Source organism: Ruditapes philippinarum, unplaced genomic scaffold, assembly GCF_026571515.1.
Source record: "Ruditapes philippinarum isolate M1 unplaced genomic scaffold, ASM2657151v2 ctg4367_1_1_1_1, whole genome shotgun sequence".
Lineage (NCBI taxonomy): Eukaryota > Metazoa > Mollusca > Bivalvia > Venerida > Veneridae > Ruditapes > Ruditapes philippinarum.
Window position 1 is genome coordinate 43,686 of NW_026859066.1, and position 23,442 is coordinate 67,127.

The 23,442-nt window shown below is 34.6% G+C and overlaps 1 protein-coding gene across 1 annotated transcript; it reads left to right on the forward strand.

Moving 5' to 3' along the window:
- The first annotated feature begins 478 nt into the window (after positions 1-478).
- Positions 479-22,704, forward strand: LOC132755040 (uncharacterized). The gene is made up of 4 exons (XM_060745825.1): positions 479-992; positions 3,140-3,275; positions 3,978-4,258; positions 22,216-22,704. Exons 1-4 carry the CDS (start codon positions 875-877, stop codon positions 22,263-22,265), a joined length of 585 nt encoding a protein of 194 aa, XP_060601808.1. The 5' UTR covers positions 479-874; the 3' UTR covers positions 22,266-22,704.
- The last annotated feature ends 738 nt before the right edge of the window (positions 22,705-23,442 follow it).

Below are 23,442 nucleotides of genomic sequence, written 5' to 3' on the forward strand. Positions count from 1 at the left end.
TTGACAAAATTATGCTCCTTTTTCACAATTCAAAATTTATATTTAGGTTTGCATTATGACCCCCTCAGATATTTTCATATTCTATTGACATCTGGATTTGAAACAACTTGAAATTTTATACTCTTCTTTGAGAGCATAATTATATTAAGGACCCTCTCCAAGGCCTATAACTGTAACATGGATTTAAAGAAAAAAATGCCCTTTTGTTAAGTCAGAAAATTTTACATTATCAAGGCTCTTTTACTATCAAGCACTAAGAGTAGTCGAGTGTTGCTGTCCTACTGACAGCTCTTGTTGATTTTTCGTGCCTGAAATCAAAATTTGTTCTGTTTTGTTTATTAGGTTGTGATGATTAGATTAAAGCACCTCTTCAATAGCCTTGTTATGCTACTTGTTACTTTTTCTGTGATTGAAAGGCTAGAAAAGTTAAATAAAATTCAGCTCTTATTGTTCTTAGTATGTTGTTGGTTATGGATTTTAGAAGTTGATCAGCCTTTCTTCATGCCTATGTCTTTTTATCATTACAGGCTTCTCAAGAGTTTTTTTAAAGTACCTCATACAAAATTACTTGTTTGTCGGAGAGGAGGATCAAGCCGCTTTGGACTGGTGGATAAGAAATTGAAGTGTCAGATATGCAAGAAGGAATGTGAGCATTCAAGACTCTGTAGAGAGGTGAAAAACAGAGGCTTTCAAAGTCAATACTTTGAGCTGATTGAAAATCTATTTTCACCTGAACCAGATCAATGTAAAAGAGAAATCAGCAACCAAAGAGCAAGCATTTCTTTAAAAAAAAATTCCATACAGGCAATCAGAAATACTTGCTGAAAGCTTGAAAGGTCTTGAATCAACTTTACAGGAGAATTTACTTCCAGATATGAACCATTGTCCCAACTGTAATGGAAATTTGGAGGAAGGGGGTCCAGTTTTGATGGACTGGATTGCATATGAAAATGTTGTCATAGTAACAAACACTTCATTAAAACATGCTAAAGGTAATAAGTCCCATTTCTATTTTTGAATTTATGTTTACCCATTGTGATTCAAAAGAAGATTTATTGAAGCAATGAAGTTTAAAGAATGATAAATCAGTAGGCCAAAGAGAATCATTGTGGAATAAGTTTTTAATGCAACTTCTTGTACACTCATATTTCAGCAACCACTGAAGCTATTTGCTTATAACTTAAATATATTCAGCAAGTTTTAGGTCTCATTAGAAGGTCAGTATCCAAGGCTTGACTCTGTGACCCTGACATGGATAATGTCAGAATTATGACTGTTTTTGTGTCGCATTGTATGTGTCGCCTTGAAAAAGGCGACATATAGGGGTTACTTTTGTCGGCGTTGTCGTCGTCGGTGTCGTTGTCGGCGTCGGTGTCCCCTTAAGCTTGTCCGGAGCATAAGTCAGTCATTATAGGTCGGATTGACTTCAAACGTGGTATGCATGCTTCTTATAATGACCCGAAGTGCAGTGCACAAGAACCGGTACTCTGCATCTCTTATTTATTGAGTTATTGCCCTTTGTTAATTTTCATACTTTTTTTTTGTCCAGGCCATTTCTCTTAAAGTATAAAAGCTATGGACTTGACACTTCATAAGATGATAGATCTCATTAAGAAGAAGTGCAATGCACAAGAACTGGTACTCTGCATTTCTTATTTTTTTGAGTTATTGCCCTTTGTTAATTTTTATACTTTTTTTTTGTCCGGGCCATTTCTCCTAAAGTATAAAAGCTATGGACTTGAAACTTCATAGGATGATAGATCTCATTAAGAAGAAGTGCATTGCACAAGAACTGGTACTCTGCATTTCTTATTTTTTGAGTTATTGCCCTTTGTTTATTTTCATACTTTATTTTTGTCCAGGCCATTTCTCCTAAAGTATAAAAGCTATGGACATGAAACTTCATAGGATGATAGATCTTATTAAGAAGAAGTGCAGTGCCCAAGAACTGGTACTCTGCATTTCTTTTTTTTTAGTTATTGCCCTTTGTTAATTTTCATTCTTTATTTTTGTCCAGGCCATTTCTCCTAAAGTATAAACGCTATGGACTTGAAACTTCATAGGGTTATAGATCTCATTAAGAAGAAGTGCATTGCACAAGAAATGGTACTCTGCATTTCTTATTCTTTGAGTTATTGCCCTTTGTTAATTTTAATGCCCTTTGTTAATTTTCATACTTTATTTTTGTCCAAGCCATTTCTCATAAATTATAAAAGCTTTAGACTGGAAACTTAATAGGATGATAGATCTTATTGATAAGAAGTGCAGTGCACAGAAACTGCTGCTCTGCATTTCTTTTTTTTTTAGTTATTGCCCTTTGTTGATTTTCAAATTTCATTTTTGTCCTGGCCATTTCTCCTAAACTATATTGTTCACAAGGCGACACATCCGACTCGCGGAGTTCTAGTTTTAATAAAAAAAGTTCCTGATTAAGTTTTATGTATATTCGTTGAATGAGGGTTTGTACTGTCTTTAAAAAATGGAAATAGAGCTTGAAAGTACTTGAATTTGGTTTTCTCTGAAAATGCTTAAAAAGTGCATGACAATGTTCATAGTTTAGCATCTTTATTTCAAGAGTTATCTCCTCTTCAAGAATCTTGCTTTTAAAAAATTTATATTGGTTGTTAAAAGATTTACCTTCAGAGTGTCTTTTAGTCAGTCTGTCTGTTCCGTCCTAAAAACTTTTTAGTCAGTCTGTCTGTTCCGTCCTAAAAACTGTTTTCTGAGATCACTTTTAAACTTGTAACTATTCCAAAAAAATTTACTTTAAATATAGAAAATTTAAAATATTAGTAATACAGATTCATCCTGAGAAAATTGGATCTTTTGATTATCTGTTGTAGATACAAAATTTCCTTCTAAGTAGGGAAACTGAACACATTACTATGATACAGACAAACAAAGAACTCAAGAGATTTAAGTTCATTCATGTCATTCATTTATTCAATGGCAAAATTGAATGGCCAGTGGCCATTCAGAATGTTCTTGGGGTTTTAACTGGAAGAGTACTTATGGATTGCTTGCAATTCTATGATAATTGCTTGTTTTTAATAGAATTTTCTTCATAGTTTATTCTTAAATCATCCATGTTTACCATATAGTCAATCACTTTTTCTTACAAATATCTCTTGTTTTCCAGTGTTCTACAGACCCTGCCAAGATTGTGGTGCTGCAGCAGTATTTGAAGGACAATCAAAATGTCTGCTCAATCTTGGCACATATCTTGTTGGTTATGATGTTTTGAGGTCCTACATGCATAGCTTTCTTCATGGGAGGTGAGTGACTAAGTGCAGTGCCATGTGTAATAAATAAATGTCTGTATCTTTAAAATATTTGTGAACTTGATTTCTTTTTATTTAACCCAAACCAAACTAGAGTAGTTATATCGAATTCACTAGAATGTCGGCCTATCCCTCTGTGCAGACACAAATATGTTGTCCAACAGTTTTCATTGTTCAACATGCAAGTTGCATGTATTGGCTCTATGAAGAGGTACCTTTAGCAGTTAATGGGTCAGATTGGTCATGATACCTTTTAATCGAAATACAGAAACAATTGCATGTTAATAGTTTTAGTTTCAATTTTCCAGTCTACTTAAAACTCTGAACATAACAAACTCCTGTGAAGACCTTTATTTAGATTACATTCATGTCAATGTAATTTATATTGAAAAACTTTTTTGGTTGTAAAATTGTTTTTGGATTAGCCTATGATACAGAAAATAGAAAACAAATGATCTCAAATCAACTGACCATCAAACAGACCCAGCTTGGACTTGTGATTTACATTTTCTGAAAAGGGCAAAGCTTGAACCACCCACTTAAATAATGATAATTTATTAACCAATAATTTAAATAAAGTTCAATATATAAAATCTTTTCTTGACATTTGACCAATTAATGTAAACTTATCATCAGTATCAAAGATTTGTTTCTGGTAAGCAAGAACAAATTCATGGAAAATGTATCTTGTTTCAGGAGACCCATGTATACATTTTACCATACTTTTTGTGATGTACACCTTGATTATGGCAATAGAAACATTCAAGAGGAATTCTCATATCAGAAATTTCGCAAAGCTTGGCACACCTTCCTCAGTCTGCTGGATATTGATTACACAGATGGTTTTTCATGTCCAGACTGTGGTAATGATGGTCCGGGAACAGTTATATGTGATGGAACATCCCTCTCATTTCAACGTAGGATGTGGAGCTGGGAGACAAACATGAAGAAACTATTAAAGATTTATCATCTGTTAGGTATGTGATATGTCCTTGTTTGAGAAGCAAATTATCTTTTAACCTTCAGCCGTGTAACATGTGCATCCTCATATACAGTCCTACCTGGACTTCTACAATTGCCGGGGATTGAATATTTAATTCAATTAATGGATTGGTTTGATTAATCGGAATCTGAATATAGTGTAAGACGACAACTATTAAACTTTTACCAAGCGCCAATTATAGGCAAGTTGCATAATAACATCACAAGTACCTGCTACTACAATTAAGTAGATTTACCGGTTAGCAAAAAGAGCCAATATTTCTATGCTGAATTGTTAAATTCTTTTAACTTTTTTATTAGCTCACCAGAGCCGAAGGCTCAGGGTGAGCTATTAGTATCAAAGGGGGATATACTCCGGTGTCCGTTGTCCGTCGTCATGCGTCAACAATCGTCTTCTTCTCTGAAACTGCTAGACAGATTTACTTCAAATTTGGTCTGTAGCATCCTTGTGACAGTCACACTTGAATTTGCTCATGCCATTTCAATTGGCCCCTTTTAGGGGTCAACAGAGCTAAAAATAGAAAAACCTTTAAACATCTTCTTCTACAGAACTAATTGATGGATGATCACCAAACTTTGTCTGTAGCATTCTTGGGTAGTCTTTTATCAAGTTTGCTCATATTAATTTGATTGGCCCCTTTTAGGGGCTGCTAAAGCTAAAAATAGAAATTACTTTAAACATCTATATCTAGAGAACTAATTGATGGATGATCACCAAACTTTGTCTGTAGCATTCTTGGGTAGTCTTTTATCAAATTTGCTCATATTAATTTGATTGGCCCCTTTTAGGGGTCTCTAGACCTAAAAATAGAAAATCATTTAGACATCTTCTTCTACAGAACCAATTGATGGATGATCACCAAACTTTGTCTGTAGCATTCTTAGGTAGTCTTTTATCAAATTTGCTCATATTAATTTGATAGGCCCCTTTTAGGGGTCAAGGGAGCTAAAAATGATATAAACCTTTAGACAGCTTTTTCTACAGAACTTATTGATGGATGATCACCAAACTTTGTTATTAGCATTCTTATAGTAATCTCTTATAAAAATTGCTCATATTTATTTGATTGGCCCCTTTTAGGGACTGCTAAAGCTAAGATACCCCAGACCATGGCATTTCTTCAAATTATAGAATGGTTATTTGAATGACTTGCACAGTTTGTATAACTGAAAATAAAGACAAATCATTCACATCGGGATGCACAAACTTTTGAGTTTTTTAGTACCGTATGGTACTGGTTACGAGAGTTGACGGAAAATCGGAACTAGTGTGTTACGCTTGACAGACGCTTCCAAAGCTCCATAATTTTACCGATTGGGCACATATTTGCCCTCAAATAAAAAGTTTGTTGTCCCAAACTGTAAACACCTTACATATTTTGCATGTGACATTTTGTGTATTCATTTACAAAAGTTATAAAGAAAAAATGTTCCATCAAAATTAACCCTGCTGTAGTGGTCATTTATCAGGTCTAGTATTTCATGATATTTATGAACTGTCCGTAAATTTATGGATAGTCTGGGACATTATCTTATATCCCAGGGATAGTCTAGAAATTTAAAGATTTTTCAATCCATAAATTTACAAATCTATATTCAATGTGAAATTTGCTGTTTTTAATTTTACACTAAAATCCGCAGCTTCTGACTAGATTCAGTGTACCTGGTGTCGTACACTTTAAGGAAAAATAAGAAAATTATCTTATAGTTAAAAATTCTTCTTATAATTGATATTATTTTGAAAATTACATCCCATTAATGCCCATAAAAAATGATGACCAAAACGTTTCTATCTTAAGTAGGTCATACTTCTTAGTTCTAGGCGCACTTGATTTTAAGCAACAGGAATGGGCCAAATATAATAAATAGTGGACTCGGTTCCGCACACAAGGCCATTTTTATACTGACAGCTGGTTATTTTACATCTTAAACATGTTTTATAAATTATTTAACATCTCTAAGTCCAGATAAGGTATTTTTTTTTTGCTAATTTTCAGGACTTCAAATAAATTTAATGCACATTCTTTCTAACATTACAAACATTTATTTCCAAGAAGAGTAGCACACAGGAAACATGTAACAGCAATGGAAACATACTTTTTTACAACATGTAGGTAGCAAGCATAGACAAAAAAAAATATGATTGAAAGTTTTTTCATCTATTTAGTTATGATTTGTTCGATTAAGAGTTTGGTTTTATTTTAAACAAAAGAATCAAGGTAAAATGACTTGACGTTTGGTAGTTGGGAGAAGTTAATTCATGTGCATATTTCATAACTAACAGCAAATTTGCCATAACAAAAACATACATTTCTTTTTATAATAATATTAACATTAAAATAGAAATTAGCATGGTTTAATTGCTGAATAAGATGTTTTTATGTGTGACCTACACAGCCACGTACATGTATTTACATTTTTGTCTGCACTCTCCAGGGAGAGGCTAGGGGGAGGGGGGCAAGATCCCAGATTATGTCATATCCTGTTGAAAACATGCCAATTCAGTGAAACACAAATGAAAACTGAATAAATTCATTTGAATTTTCAAGAAAAAATGAAAAATGGGAAAGTGTGCGGGACAGGGTCCTGTGCGGAACCGGGTACACTGACTCTAGTTTTTTTATTGATTGTTTATATTTACAAAGGTAATGTGGTGAGTTTCATCTTTGTATGATGATTTTGAAATATTTAATAAAAGTGAAAATTGAAAGTCATCATATTGTTTTGAATCTCACCATACTGTTACATTTAATCATATAGTATGTAACCTTATTAATTTTAACCTGTGGTTTTGAATTTTAATGCAGCTTCTACTATTTTCTTACTTAATGTCTGTAAATTTACAGATACAAAAATCTGTAAAATTATGGCTCGTCCAAAAATTTACAGACTGTCCGTAAACATCATGAAATCCTAGACCTGTTTATTCTGAATAATTTTATTCTACATAGTCTCATGGGAACACACTTGCAACATAGATATTTCTAACAAAGCCTCCAAAATATTAGGGCAAAATATTTCAATAATTAGAAGGGCAAGTAAAAGTTGAGGTGGACTGGTCTTTCAACAAGTTCTTTGAAAAATAACACTGAAAAACAGTTGTTTCTGGTGAGCGACTCAGGGCCATCATGGCCCTCTTGTTTGTGTGTTTTTTGTTGTTTTTTTTTAGATTCTTATATAATTGAAAGTTCTTTATATTCATATTTTTGAAATATAAGCGGATTTGAATTTTTTCTTGTAAAAAATTAGCTCGGCTATTTTTTAAATGTTGTTTCAATAGTTCACCCAGTTTAACGCTTTACCAAGAATAAAGGAAACAGTTTTGAAAATTTATTATTTAATGTGTAAAACATGATCCCTTTCTATTGCTATAAAATATTAAGCTGCTTAATTATTTATAGAAAGTCTTATATACATGAACTGGAACAAAATAGTATGTGTTATTTTGGTTTTGGAGTGATATATGTTGATATATTACCTGCAAAGATTTTATATCACCCAATATCAGACAATCACTGTGATTAAATTGAAGTTCCTAAACTATCATAATTTTCCTACCTACTGTTAGGTTTTACTAAAATTTTCCTCAAAGAAAGAAAATGTATGTAACTTATAAGGGACATTATTTGTTAGGCTTATCTAAAGCTACTGTTTGATCCATTATTTTTTTCATATAAAGGTTTTCCCGAAATATATTGTACATCTTGGTTTATTTTTGAAAAATCTGAATATTATTCAAGTTTTTTTTGTGTTAAAAATCAATTGTGGTGGAATATTTCTCATTAAATATAAATTTCAGCCATTTTTAAGTTTGAAAAATTTAAAAATTCAAATTTTGGCTTTATTAATTTGTATTTGTAATTTTGGATTGTGGCAAAACTTTCAGGATATCTTAATACATGGAAGTATGCAAAGTTACTTATTAAATTTTTATGCCCCCACAGAGTGGGAGCATATAGCGTTGCACTTGTCCGTCCGAGTGTCCGTCTGTCTGTCCGTACGTCCCGAAATCTTGTGAACGCAACTCCTCTTAAACCGGATGGCAGATTTTGCTTAAACTTCCAGGGATGAATAACCTTAATGTGTAGATGGTAGTAAAGGAAGGAACTTTTGCTGCGACCAAATTTAACAGAATTATGGCCCTTTGTTGATTTTTTCACTATATACTATGTAGAAATTTTGTGAACGCAACTCCTCTTAAACCGGATAACAGATTTTGCTTAAACTTCCAGGGATGAACAACCTTAATGTGTAGATGGTAGTAAAGAAAGGAATTTTTGCTGCGACCAAATTTAGTAGTTCTTCTCTGATTAACCACCAGATAAATATAATTATCCCAATGGCGGTTCCTATCTGCAGCTACCGTCACCCCCAACATCACTAACTGGTAAGAGGCTGAGCTTTTCCTGCTGCTACCCTTACCCCACCAGTACTAACTGGTAAGAGGCAGGCTTTTATTACATTAGACTTATTCCAACTACATGTACAAGGAATTTCCCTCAAGTTGATTTCCTACATGGCACCCTGGATCCAAACACCATGATTACAACCTGATTTTCCCTCAGATCGATATCCTACATTTTATTCTATCCAATTTCCTTCCCCCCTTTGGGATTAGAAGAACCACACGTTAGAATAAAAATGATATCGACCCAACCTTGTAGTCTTAAAACACCTAAAAGCATTTTATAAACTTTTAGGGCTACCCTTTGACCTTAGCTTAGTCAACTGTGAAAGCCTTCTCAAACTTATCTTCAAGTTCCTCAATAGCCTCCGTCACAGTTTCCCAAGTCACAGAAGAGTTATCTTCATCAGAATGAACTTCATAACTGTCAGTACTGACTGAAGGAACCCTCTTTCCTTCACACCTTTCACTGCGTTTGCACCTACCAAAAATGGCATCATGGCTCTGTTGGTACTTACGGACCACTAATTTGGCTTGTTCGACCGTGGATGGATCATGCATGTTAACATGGGACCCAGCTTGTTGGTCTAATAAACCATGGCAAAACCTACTTATAACCTGACTTGTTATAAATTGGGCACACACCCCCTGAAAGACTTTATCGGCTAAGGCACATAACCTGTCTGCAAAATCATCAAGAGATTCGCCCGGGTTTTGAAAAGCTTGATAAAATTGCCCTTGAGCTGCCTCTGGTGAGATTTGGTCACCAAACCGAGCCTCCAGTTTATCGTATAAAGAAGCATACGATTGCACTTCACCACTTTTATGTAAAATTACATAATAATCTAAAGCTTTGCCCTCTAACGTCCAGCACAACGCAAAAAGTTTATCCTCATTTGACCACTGGCACATCTCAGCATACCTGGAAAACTTAAAAATGAAAGCTTCCCAGCTGCCATTGCCTTCAAATGTTAAATGTGTGGGCATTTTATCTAACGCTAGTCTTAACCTGGCTGGATAAACTGGTTTCCATCCCCCATTAGATAATGGCTCAAACTCATTATCCCCCAATGAGGTGGTCCCCTGTTCTTTCCATAGAGACCGCTCAGACCCAAAATCAGCAGGAATAGCTTGGGGAACCCTAGGTGTGGTAAAAATATGCCCCTTATCCCCTTTATCCCCACTCATACAGGTCACCCTTTCTTTTCGCCAAAAACTGAATGCTTTTCACCCCCGGCCCCTTGGGCCACTCGGGTTTTACGCCCGGGCGGTTCAAAAAGTCGAAAAGACTGCCCCAAGGACCAAAAATGACTTAAGACCCTTTCCCTGTGAAGTTTCTTTTGAGCTCAAAGCCCCTCTTTCCCTAGGGGATTTTCCCAAAGCTCATTGGGAAAAATCTACATTTAACCTCCCGAATTTTTTTCCAACATATAGAAAATGGGCGTGTATACCGACCCCCCTTATGGATAGGAAAAAAGCACAACCCTTTAAAACCCCCCGAATTTAACCAATCGTCTCAAAAGAAAAACTTAACGCAATCAATTTTTTTATTTGTGGGGGGGTTTTTGTGTTCCGCCCCTATTCCATCGCCATTGGCCATATTTATAATTACTTATTACAATTTTTTTATTACAAATAATTAAAAATATCAGGCAATAATAGGTCATGCAAAGTACCACTTACCGTTACTGTAAACCAATTTCCGAAATAAAATTTATTAGTCCTCTACCGGTTTATCGGAGGGGACTTTAGGTTTACCCTCCGTCCGTCTGTCCGTCCGTCCGTCTGTCCTTCCGTCTGTCCGTCCGTCAGTCCGTCCGTCCGTCCACAAAACTGGATCCCGCGATAACTTGAAAAGTACTGAAAATATTTTTATGAAACTTGGTATATGGATAGATGGCAGTATGGAGATTATGCACGTCTTTTTCTTTTCTTCCTATGTTGAAAATTCTGGTTGCTATGGCAACAAATAGGCTGAAAATATGGCAAATTTTACACATAAACTGGATCCAGTGATAAAGCAAAAAGTACTGGAAATATTTTTTATGAAACTTGACATATGGGTAGATGGAAGTCTTGAAATTATGCACGTCTTTTTCTTTTCTTCCTATGTTGAAAATTCTGGTTGCTATGGCAACACATAGACTGAAAATATGGCAAATTTTTACACATAAACTGAATCCAGTGATAACTCAAAAAGTACTGGAAATATTTTTATGAAACTTGACATATGGGTAGATGGCAGTCTTGAGATTATGCATGTCTTATCTGTTCTTTCTATTTTTGAAAAAAATATCAGTTGCCTTGGCAACAAATAGGCTTAAAACATGGCAAATAATAACAATATTTGTGATTAGTCAAAAAGAGCTGAAATTTTTAATGAAATTGCATCTTTAATTCAAGAGTTATCTCCTGTTTAAGAATTTTGCTTTTAAAATGTTATATTTTGGTAACAGGGATGTTTCAAATATTAACTTTAGAGTGTCCTTCAGTCCGTCTGTCTGTCTGTTCATAAAAACTGTTTCCTGTGATCACTTTTAAAGAACTTTTCCAACAAACTTACTTAAAATAGAGAAACATTGAAACATTAGTGAATGGCCCTTCAGAATGTTGATAAGGTTCTAACCGGTAGGGGACTTATGGATTGCTTGCAATACTATGATAATTGCTTGTTTTATTCCACACACCCGCACAATACTACAATATTGTGCCTTACAGTAACTATAATAAGCAATAAAAAAGAATATCGCTCTTTGAATTATGCAATATAAAAAAATACACACCTCTTTCTGCCTGAAAATAAGCAATATTATGAAAATATCACTCTTAAAAATTCCTCTGCAATTTTGTTTCAAAAATTGCTAGGTTTTGGAACAACAATAGAAGAAAATAAATATGATACCGGTATCAAATATCCTAATTAGAAACCACAATGGTACAAAATCCTAAGTGGGTCCTTAGACTGGTAGCGTCTTAAAAATACAGGCCGCAGCTAGAATTTAATCACCGCTGCCACCATTATAGTAAATCTATAATGGTATAACAAACTTACATAGATGTTCAAGTTCTTTGGATACTTTGACACACGGATGTTATCAGATTAATCTGAGCAGTTTATTACTTGTCCATTCAACAGGAAACCAGGATGTGGACTGAGGGAATACTGGGACGTCCCATCTCACCAAGGTCAAACACCACTATATTTCGGTTAGGTCAGTGACCACCACATAGCGAACTTCCGGTTATAAGAAACAAAATTTTTTGGCCCGAATTTTGCCGTTCTTTATTTAATGTAAAAATTACGGTTACACGGCACGGGTTTTAAGGAATTTTTCGCTTATAAGGGAAATTTTTTTTATTTCCCCAAACTATAAAAAATTTCAGGGAAAATTTTCACTTTTTAAGAAATTTTCCAAAAAATCGGGTATCCTAAAAAAAACGGGGGGTTTTTCTAAACTTTCGTTTTAAACGGCCCCAATTAAAACTTGGCCGAAAGTAGCGGGGTTTTATTTTTGGAACAAAAATGAGATTTAAATTTTAATCTTTCGAAACGAATTTTAAATTTTTTTTTTTCTGGGGCCCGGGTTTTGGGGCAAAAATGAAGTTTTTATTTTTTTGCACAAGATTTTTCATTTTCTTCGGGCTAATGCACAAAAAAAATTTATTGATATTGGGAAATTTTAATTGAAGAGTTTTTTAAACATTTTTAAACTTTAAAAAACGACTTCTTTTTAAAACAAAATGAAATTTTTATGAGAGCTGTATCGTTCATTTTTAAAACAAATTCATATATGGTACATATCATATATCTTATAGATATATTTTTATAAATAAAAATTATATAAAAAAAACAACATTGCAATTATTCCTTTTTTTGAATCAATATAAGGGAGACAACAATGACGAAACCAAGAGTTATTTATCTGAATCAAATGCTCTTCTAAATGGAGGACGATGGTAAACAATTAGTTCGTTATATGTAAAACTGTTCGCTATAAAAACTTCTGATACATGTATTTATTTACGGTGCATACACCGTGTCTTTCCATGTATGGTAATTCCTCGTGTTTTTAATGGTTATAGTTTTGGCGATAATTACGCACGATTTTACGTGTAAGTTGATAAAATATAGTCATTCGAGGCATTACGTTCACGCCGTCCATTTGTGAAATTTTGTTTTTCTGCGCTCGAAATCATGTCCAGGGATTTTGACGAACTAAAGGCGTACTTTGATGAGAAATTTTCCGAAATAAAGAGAGATTTTGTCAATGCTCCTATTCCGCCAACCGTGAAATCTACGACTCTCAAGTCAAAAGCTCTACAAGATCAACTTGACTATAACTGTGAGTTGCTTTTCTCTTGTCCAGAACTTGGAATGTCTTACAAATCCTTTAGAGAACTGTGAAATAAGTGACATTTGTGCGAAAGTTCAGAAGAAAATTAATCACCGTGTCAAACTGATCAAATTAGCGGACAAATCTCCGGCAGGCTGGCTCGTTGTCAAAGAATACGAACAAGACGATTTGGCAAGCGACGACGAGGATAGCAGAAAAATCAAAAACGCAAAGAAGTCGGCTTTGGCGATTTTAAAAAGAACGGGATGAAAGGAGAAAGTCATTTACCAAGTTTCAACTCTGCTCAACGTTATTCTCCTTATAACGTTAACAATTTTTCTAGGTCTGTCGGCGACAGATTTGCTATGGCATCTCATAATCCAGGGATTTAGCAATTATCGTCCCTTCACATACAACAACCAGTGGCGCCAGCAACCTTTTCTACGGTCCAAGACCAACAGACCAATGTTTTGCCTGTGGCAAGTTCGGGCACTACCGATCTACCTGTCCTCAAAACATCTTTAACCGGGAAGTCCAACGGAGGTGCAGTCTACTCAGAGTCGGAACCTAAGAAACAGTGAAGTCGACGTTTCCAAGGATCAAATGATAGACTTGAAAGTTGAGTATAATTTATTTTTTCATTCTTAAAGCGAACAAAAGGTATTTTTTGAGTTAAAAGAAAGACAGTTTTCTCCAAAAATTTCAGTAAAAGGCAGATTAAAGCAAAAAATAAATTTTTGCGATAACATAGGCGGAAGCACTTATATAAAAAGCGTTATCAGAGATGGTTACTTTATTCCTTTTATTCACACCCTAGTTTCAGTATGCTTGAAAAATAATCAGTCGGCCTTAGAAAACATGCCCTTTGTTTTAGACGCCGTTTCGGAACTGTTGATATCTGGGAGAGTTTTAGAGGTGCCTTTGAAGCCCTTAGTAGTAAATCCTCTCACAGTTTCTGTGAATCGTTCTGGCAAGAAAAGATTAATTTTAGATTTAAGGCATATTAATCAGTACATTTGGAAAGAAAAAATGCGCTTTGAGGATGTAAAATTAGCTTTAGAATACGTCAAAAAGGGTACTCACATGTTTAAATTTGATCTTACATCGGGTTATCATCACATAGATATCGCTCCAGAACATCAAACATTCTTGGGTTTTTCGCTTAATCAAGGCAATAATATAAAATATTATGTGTTTACCGTTCTTCCGTTTGCGTTGAGTTCATCGGGTTTTATTTTTACTAAAGTTTGGAGAGAGCTTGTAAAATACTGGCGTATTCAAGGCATAAAAATAATTGTATATTTAGACGACGGTTGGTCGGTTAATTCATCCTTTCATCAGACTTATGCTGATTCCGATTTGGTAAGGACTTCTCTTGACGCTTCCGGTTTTTTTAACTAACAATGAAAAGTCGGTATGGGTTCCGTCTCAGACGATGACCTGGTTAGGTCATTATTTTGACCTTAAAGCAGGTAATTTTTGAAATAAAACAAGAAAAGAGTGATAATTTGAAGAGCTCAAAATTTCTGAAGCTAAGTCTACTGCGCGACATCTAGCAAAATAACGGGTATGATAGCTTCTATGCATTTGTCATGGACAGCTTGGTCGCTTAATGACTAGGTCTTTATATGCAAAGGTTAATGAGCAGCATCTAACTGGGATTCTTTCCGAAATATCGAACCAGAAAGTCCAGAATGGGCAGAGTTATGTTTTTCATCTGACAATATTGATGATATTAACATAAAGCAGCTGTTTCTGTTAGTACGATACAAGGGGTCCTATTTCTGTGTATTCGGATGCCAGTGGACGTTGCATGTGCGGCTTTTTTCACCGCATATTGCTGGAAAGTATTGCACATAAAACATGGTCAGATTCCGAAAAAACACAAAGTTCTACTTGAGAGAATTAAAATGTAATAGAATAGGGTATAAGGGCTTGTCAAATTTCCTGAGTGATAAGCGCGTACAGTGGTTCACAGATAACAAAAATTGTGAAGTTTATCGTCAACGCCGGAAGTTCAAAACCCGACTTGCATTCCTTAGTTTATCATTTTTTCATTTTGGCAAAGAGAAAAGTATAGATTTTTCCATACTTTGGGTACCTCGCTCAAAAAAATGAAATTTGCCGCTTTCTTTTCTCGTCTAATTGATGAAGACGATTGGTGCGTGTCCGATGATTTTTTTCATTTATAAATTCGTTATGGGGGCCATTTACTATTGACCGTTTTGCTAATGTCGATAACAGAAAAAAAATTTGTTTCAATTCAAGTTTTGGAATCCAGAAAGCGAGGCTATTGACGCGTTGTCTCAAAATTGGCTAGGAGAAAATAATTGGTTAGTTCCACCCGTGTGTTTTAGCATGCAAATGTATTTTGCATTTAATTGACTGTCAGATTTTCAGGTACTTTGACTGTGCCGAAATGGCCTTCGGCTGCTTTCTGGCCTCTTGTTTTTGCAGACGGAAATTTGCACTTGGAGAGATTTTGTTTCAGATGCTTTAGAGTTTAACAATTCAGAAATCATTAATACCCGGCAATAATAAAAAATCTTTGTTTGAAATCTGGCCGTTTCAACGGGTCTGTTTTTAGCCTAATTAAATTTGATGCCCGATCAAAATAAAATTGAATTTGTTTTTTATAAATAGTTTGCTCCGCCTTTCTCGGGTTTTTTATTAGCTCACCTGAGCATGCTCAGGGTGAGCTTTTAGGATCGCATGATTTGTCCGTCGTCCGTCGTCCGTCGTCCGTCGCGTCGTCCGTTTCACATTTTGTTGTTAACACTCTAGCGGTCGCATTTTTGCCTCAATCATCATTAAAACTTGGTCATGATGCTTATCTAGTTGATAGCTCGGATAGAGTTCAAACATGGGTCATTCGGATGAAAAACTAGGTCACAAGAGCTAAAAATAGAAAAACCTTGTTAACACTCTAGAGGTCACATTTTTGCCTCATCATCATCAAACTTGGTCAGGATGTTTGTCTAGGTGATAGCTCGGATGAGTTCGAACATGGGTCATCTCGGATGAAAAAGTAGGTCACCGGAACTAAAAATAGAAAAACATTGTTAACACTCTAGCGATCACATTTTTGCCTCAATCATCATCAAACTTGGTCAGGATGCTTGTCTAGGTGATAGCTCGGATGAGTTCGAAACATGGGTCATCTCGGAATGAAAAACTTAGGTCACCGGAGCTAAAAATAGAAAAACCCTTGTTAACACTCAGCGGTCACATTTTTTGCCTAATCATGCATCAAAACTTGGTCAGGATGCTTATCTAGTTGATAACTCGGGATGAGTTCGAATATGGTCATCTCGGATGAAAAATAGGTCACAAGAGCTAAAAATAAAAACAATTGTTAACAATCCTTAGCGGTCCACATTTTTGCACCAATATCATCAAACTTTGTCAGGAAGCTTGTCTAGGTGAATGCTCGGATGAGTTCGAACATGGGTCATCTCGCATGTGAAAAAGTAGGGTCACTGGAGCTAAAAATAGAAAAAAAAACGCTTGTTAACACTCTAAGCGGCCACATTTTTGCATTAATCATCATCAAACTTGGTCAATATGTTGGTCTAGGGTGATAGCTTGGATGAGTTCGAAACATGGGTAATCCTGGATGAAAAACTAGTCACCGGAGCCTAAAAATAGAAAAACCTTGTAAACACTCTAGAGGTCACATTTTTTGCCTCAAATCATCATCAAAACTTGGTCAGGAAATGCTTGTCTAGGTGATAGCTCGGATGAGTTCGAACATGGGTCACTCGCGGGATGAAAAAAGTAGGTCACCGGAGTAAAAATAGAAAAACTTTGTTAACACTCTAGCAGTCACATTTTTTGGCCCTCAATCATCAATTCAAATTGGTCAGGATGCTTGTCTAGGTGATAGCTTGCATGAGTTTCGAACATCGGGTCATCTCAAATGAAAAAACTAGGTCACCGGAGCTAAAAATAGAAAACCTTGTTAAACACTCATCAGTCACATTTTTGCCTCAATTCATCATCAAAACTTGGTCAGGATGCTTATCTACGTTGATAGCTCGGATGAGTTTCGAACATGGGTCATCTCGGATGAAAAACTAGGTCACAAGAGCTAAAAATAGAAAAACTTGTTTAACAGTCTCAGAGGTCACAATTTTGCCTCAATCATCATCAAACTTGGTCAGGATGTTTGTCCTATGTGAATAAGCTTGGATGAGTTTCGAACTTTTTGGTCATCTCGGATGAAAAACTAGTCACTGGAGCTAAAAAGAAGAAAAATCTTGTTAACACTCTAGTGGCCTTCTTGTTTTGGATCCAAATATCCCCGTAAAATTGGTCTGAAAGTTTGTTTTTGAAATGATTTCTAATTCCCAAGTTCGAACAGGGTCATCTGGATGTAAAAACCCTACTATAGGTTCACACCGCCCAAATATGTGCGGAAAAACCTTGTTAACATTCTACTGTGGTGCACATTATTTCGACTCAAACAAAAAACTTTGGGCAAAAGGGGTTGCTAGGAATTCCCCCGATGAGTTTGAAATTTTCAGTGGGAAAAAGGTCACCGGAGGGTAAAAAAAGAAAAAATTTTTTAAACTCCCAGTTTACTGTTTTAAAACCCATAAACCCGGGAAAATTTGGGCTAAAGTTTGTTTTTTTAATTTTTAGGGCAATTTTAATATGGGTCACCTGGGTAAAAAAGTAGGCACACGCTCAAAATATGGTTAATCCGTTAAGATTGTAGTGGTCAATTTTTGACCGCACCTTTATGAAAATTGGTCAGAATGCTTGTCTAGGAAAGTTTTGGATGAGTTTGACGGGTCAGGGAGGCGTCTAGGGCCATTAATGGGCCCCTATTGTTTCGTATTTTTAGTAACTTGAATTTTTAATAAACAGGACAGCCACGTGGTTTTTCTCGTTTTTGTTAAATGAACAGAAGTATTTGTCTTTTTGACATGCGTATTGTTAATTCACTTGAAAATTCAATTGACCTGTTGAAATGAAAAGAGAAAACGTGATTGTTTTAGCAACGAACATACATTGATATACAGTAATATAATAACATACAAAAAAAATGCCCAAGAAATAAAAGTAATTATATGGAAAAGATAAAGGAGAAAAAGAAATGGAATGAAAAATTTTAATGGAAAATTGGAAAGAATAACGACAATTTAAAAGGGTTTTTCGAGAAAAGAATAGAAAAAAGAAAAGAAAGAAATGAAAGAAAGAAAAAAAATAAAAAAGAAATTTAAAAAATGAAAAATTGTAGAAAAGTCAAAAAAAAAAAGGGGTAAAAAAAATTTAAAAAAAAAAAAATAAAAAAATAGGGAAGGAGCTCAATTTTTCCAGCATGCTTTTAATTTTTTTATTATTTTTCATTTTTTAGATATTTTTAAATTTTTTGGAATTTGGGAAAAATTTTCATACATTTATCTGAAGCAAAATCCCAAATTTAAAAAGATCTAGCAGATAAATTACCCGAAGAACGTGCTTCAAAAGTAATCTGACCAATAACCAGGAAACAATATTCGTCTTACTTCAGAAAATGGATTGCATGGTGCGCAACCAGATGAAAATAGCTAAAATATATCCCGCTTTGAATTTTCATTATAATTAGTAATGTTGTTGAACAGTAGTTTCTAATGGCATTGAGTGGGTGCATTATTTTAGTGGAAAAAACCCCATGCGAGTCAAAAACGGTTAATTCAGTTTTAACTGCTGCAAAAAAGTTGTGCGGTTTCACCCAGTATAATAAGAAAAAGCTTTTGACATCTGAAGATATTACAAAAATGTTTACATTTCTTTCCGCCTGACGTAGTAGATTTGTACAAAATTAAGGAACATTAACTTTTGTTGTATAGGTTTTGCCGGATTTCTTTCGCATTTCAGAAATTAAGAAATTTGAAATGTTCTGACGTAAATATTTAAGAAGATCATCGCATTTATTTATGAAAGATCAGTAAAAAGATAAGAACAAAAAAGGAAGAAGTCCTCAGCGAAAAACAGGAAAAAAAACCTGTCCTTAAATACGCTAAAGCCTTTTATTTTAAAAAAGGGGAAATTAAACTAGGCGATGATTTTTTCTATTTGAAAAAATTTCTTTTCAAAAAGCAAAAAAACATTGTTTTAAAAAAAATTTGGGTTTTTTTATACACAAGATTAGGGAATTTTTCCGGGAAGTACTGTCAGAATTGGTTTGGAAACCTGATTTTTACGGCACAAACAGTTTTAAAACGCGGGGGTGCTAACCGGGCCCGGTAACTGGCTTTCAAAAGATTAATTTAAAAAGCCCAAAAAGGAAAGGTTTCAAAATGATAAAACAAAAAGGTTAAGTTGCCCAAAAATTTTCGGGAAAAAATATCAGTTACACAAAATTAGGAAATTTAAAAATGCTTTTGAAAATTACTATATTATGCTCTTTCGCATTAAAGAATTGAATTGCCCTTGGTCGTTTTTAAATTATATCTTCAATAATTAAATACTTAACTTTAATCTTGTTTACAGGATTTTATTTTAGCATTTTAAAATATCAATGATTATTTTTTGATTTCCCCTTCTTTATTTTTCGACGGCTTAACGGCATGCCCCTCTAACCTTGTTTTATGTTATGTTTTTTCTTTAAAGCTGCATGCTTGAATGAAGGTGTATGTTGGAGGATAATAAATAATTTATGCTCATTTGAGAGCATCGAATAAGAGCATAAATTTATTTATTTACGGTGCATACACCGTGTCTTTCCACATATGGTAATTCCTCGTGTTTTTAATGGTTATAGTTTTGGCGGTAATTATGCACGATTTTACGTGTAAGTTGATAAAATATAGTCATTCGAGGCATTACGTTCACGCCGTCCATTTGTGAAATTTCTTTAAATATAATTTTCATATATTACGAAATATCATGAATAAATTTATGTATTTAACATTGCCTTAAACAGATTTTTGATATCTTGTTTTATCTATTTCAGATTCTCAGTCTTCGTTTGAACATGGATGTAAAAATTTTAAAAAAAAGGTGATTGAAGCAGCCGCTTGTCTAGAGCTTTGGAGCTTCCTACCTCCCCCTCCCAAGACGGAGTAGGGTTGGGTAGCCCGCTCGCAGCATTTCTGACTTTGGCTTTTTCCAATTATTTTATATTTGATTAATTCTACCTGCGATTGATTAAAAATAGTATTTCTTAGAAATCGAATTTCATTAGGTTTGGTTGGTTGGATCGGAGAGCAGAGCACGAAAATTTTAGAAGTACACTTGCAGTTTTTCTTCAAGTATTGATCAATGGAGTTGTTTCTTTTGTTTCCTGTAAATCTTTTGTCAAATAAACGGGACGGCTTAACGGCATGCCCTCTAACCTTGTTTTATGTTATGTTTTTCTTTAAAGCTGCATGCTTGAATGAAGGTGTATGTTGGAGGATAATAAATAATTTATGCTCCTTTGAGAGCATCGAATAAGAGAATAAAAGGAACTAATTCGCTATATGCTTACAAGGAACTCCGGATATAAGGATATACAGCATTCCAGTGAAAAAAAAGAAAAACAACTGACTTCAAAAATAATAATGTCTTTAATTAATCTGTGAGTTATATAAAACATCCATTAAACCTCTCCTGTGTAAAATCAGCTGTTTTTGTTTACATTCTCTCTGCAGGTTAACACTGCATGCTATTTATAGTTCAGGGTTTATAACCGACAGTTTTACATCACTGATTAGTCAGGAAAAGAGTCAACTCGGCCCTATACCAACTCGGCACGGGTCAACTCGGCACGGGTCAACTCGGCCCACTTTACAAAAATATATAGGCCTATATCGTATTGACTTTGCTTTGCATGTTGTTAAGGTAAATGAATAATAAGAAATATTTTATTATTATTATATAATTATACACTGTACCTCTGCTGAAATAAAGTATATTTAGAAAAAAAAGTTATTTATTTGTCTTGCAGATTATTAGATAAAATTAATATAGACACAGGCACGATTATCGAACCTGGGAAGAAAAAATATGAACAGATTGATAAAATAACTTCATATTTTTACTTCCCAGGTCCGATACTTGTGCCTGTGAATATAGATATAATAAAAATGTGTTTCCTTAGATGCATTTTGTTTGTAAAGTAATGTTGCCCCTTTAAGCAGATAATACTTCATGCCTTGAAAATGATTTTTAGATATCTTTTCTCATTGCATGAAGGGGGACCAGGAACCAAAAACTCTTTAAGTTAAATATTAAAGCAGCACGCCTCCAGATTCATGTTAATTTTCATAAAAATTTTGGAATTGTATTTAAAAGTAAAATATTGTGAGGTGAACAAGTAAAGCAATTTACATATTACAATCGGCACTTACAATCCAAGGAAACTACCAAAAAGTGCAAAAACAACCTTTACTGCAAAAGTAACGCAGTAGAAATCAAATATATGATAAAATACTGCAAAAGCAGTTTTAAACAGCCTATAGCATGTAAATATCCTTTGGATCTTGAATGTTTTCACCTTTTTTTGAAATTTTAGTATACCATATTTTTCTAAATATTGATTTTTTTGGCTCATCTGGAGGCGTGCAGCTTTAATATACAATGTTTAATTGAACTTTTTATGTAATTGAACTAATTATTCAAAATAACTTTATAGTTTTAAATGGAGTAATGATAATTGCATGGTTTAGACCATTAAGTGGGACAATGTAAGATGTAGCAAGTAAACAGTCATTCATTAACATTTACAAATTTGGTCTTAAACAGAATATTATCATATAAATGTATCTACCTAACAGGGCAGAGATCACAACAGTCAGTGTCTTCAGGCATATGGCCAGAGATGAGCTAACTGTCATCTTTATGATTTTTTTGTTAATTCATCCACTTCCTTGCAGATGTACTTTTTCCCGTTGGGATACGTTTTTATTTTGAATGTATCTTTGGTCATTGAATACATGTTTTCATTTAGTCTTCTGCAAAAGTAGAGGCGGATGTTCATTTGAACCCGATTCAGTAATCCTGTCTGAGTATTTGGAGAAGACACTGTGATACAATTTCACGAGATCACTGTCTTCAATTTTAGGATAATGGTCGACAGACCCTTTTCCAGATCTTTTAATTTCTGACTGTGCTGCCTTGTACGCTTCATTAGCAACTGCGAATTCAGGGCTACTTATTATGTCAAAAGGTTTACTGTGTGGTGGTAATATGATAATATGGTGATATGCCTTCTTCATTTCAGCTACTATGAGCAAACATTTTTTGAAGATGCTACCACAAGACATCTCCTGAAGGGTTTCACAGCAGATTCAGCTCGTGGCGTATCACCTCTGAGTGAATCCGATAAAAATAAGCTTCTGTCGTCAGTGAAGAAAGTTTCTGAGCCACTGTTTGATATTATCAACGAGATTGATGGTAACCCAACACTGCTACCATTGTATCGTATAGTTTTGTACAGCATTGCCTTTCCATCTCCAGTAATGTATGTTCTTTTGTTCGCCCATGTAACCCAGTAGAATCCCTGGTAAAAGCTATTGTTTCAGGGATTAACATCAGGGAAGAACCTTTGATGTGGAAAACTGTTCATAATTTTTTACCCGTATTATTTGAGGTTTTCGAAAATCAAAATGTTACTCCAAATATGCAGCTACTGGTTAACCAACTGTGGAATATTGCAGTGTCACCATTTATATATGCAAAAGAGGATCATCAAAAATCAACCTTGACCTACAGTCAGTGTAGTATGTTTACCATACTGTTATCTTGAAACAGACTATAGCTAGTCTATACATGTAACCTGGCTGGAATTATCCGTCAGTCGTTGACCAGCTACACTTGTAGTAAGATCGCTTGATCATATCTTTATATTACTAGTCTTGTAAATAAACTGTATATATATGTATATCGGACTTTGTTATTATACTTGACTTTATTATATAGTTACAACGATACAACATGGTGTCAGAAATTTTGTGGATTTAATAACTACTGTATTATTTAACAACGTGTATTTAAAGTGGATATTTAATAGACATGGACATGTCTGGAATTACACCGCCCAGAATGGACTGGGATAGTTCGAATCTGCCTGAAACATGGGAAAGATTCCACAGGCATGTAGAATTAATTTTCAACGGACCGTTGAAAGGAAAAGAAGAAGAAGAAAAAATTGCGTATCTCCTAATATGGGTAGATGAGAAAGGGAGAGACATCCAACAAGCTTGGAACTTATCAGCAGACGACAAAAAGAAATTAAACATCCAGTATGAAAAATTCAAAGAACACGTACAACCAACGCTTAATCCTGTATTTGCCAGGTATCGTTTCAATAATGAAACACAAGGATCCGACTCGATTGACAAATTCGTAACACGCCTAAGGCTCCGTGCTAAAGACTGCAGATACGGCGGCATGGAAGACGAGTTAATTCGTGACCGCATCGTTTTTGGCACGAACAATTCAAGAATTC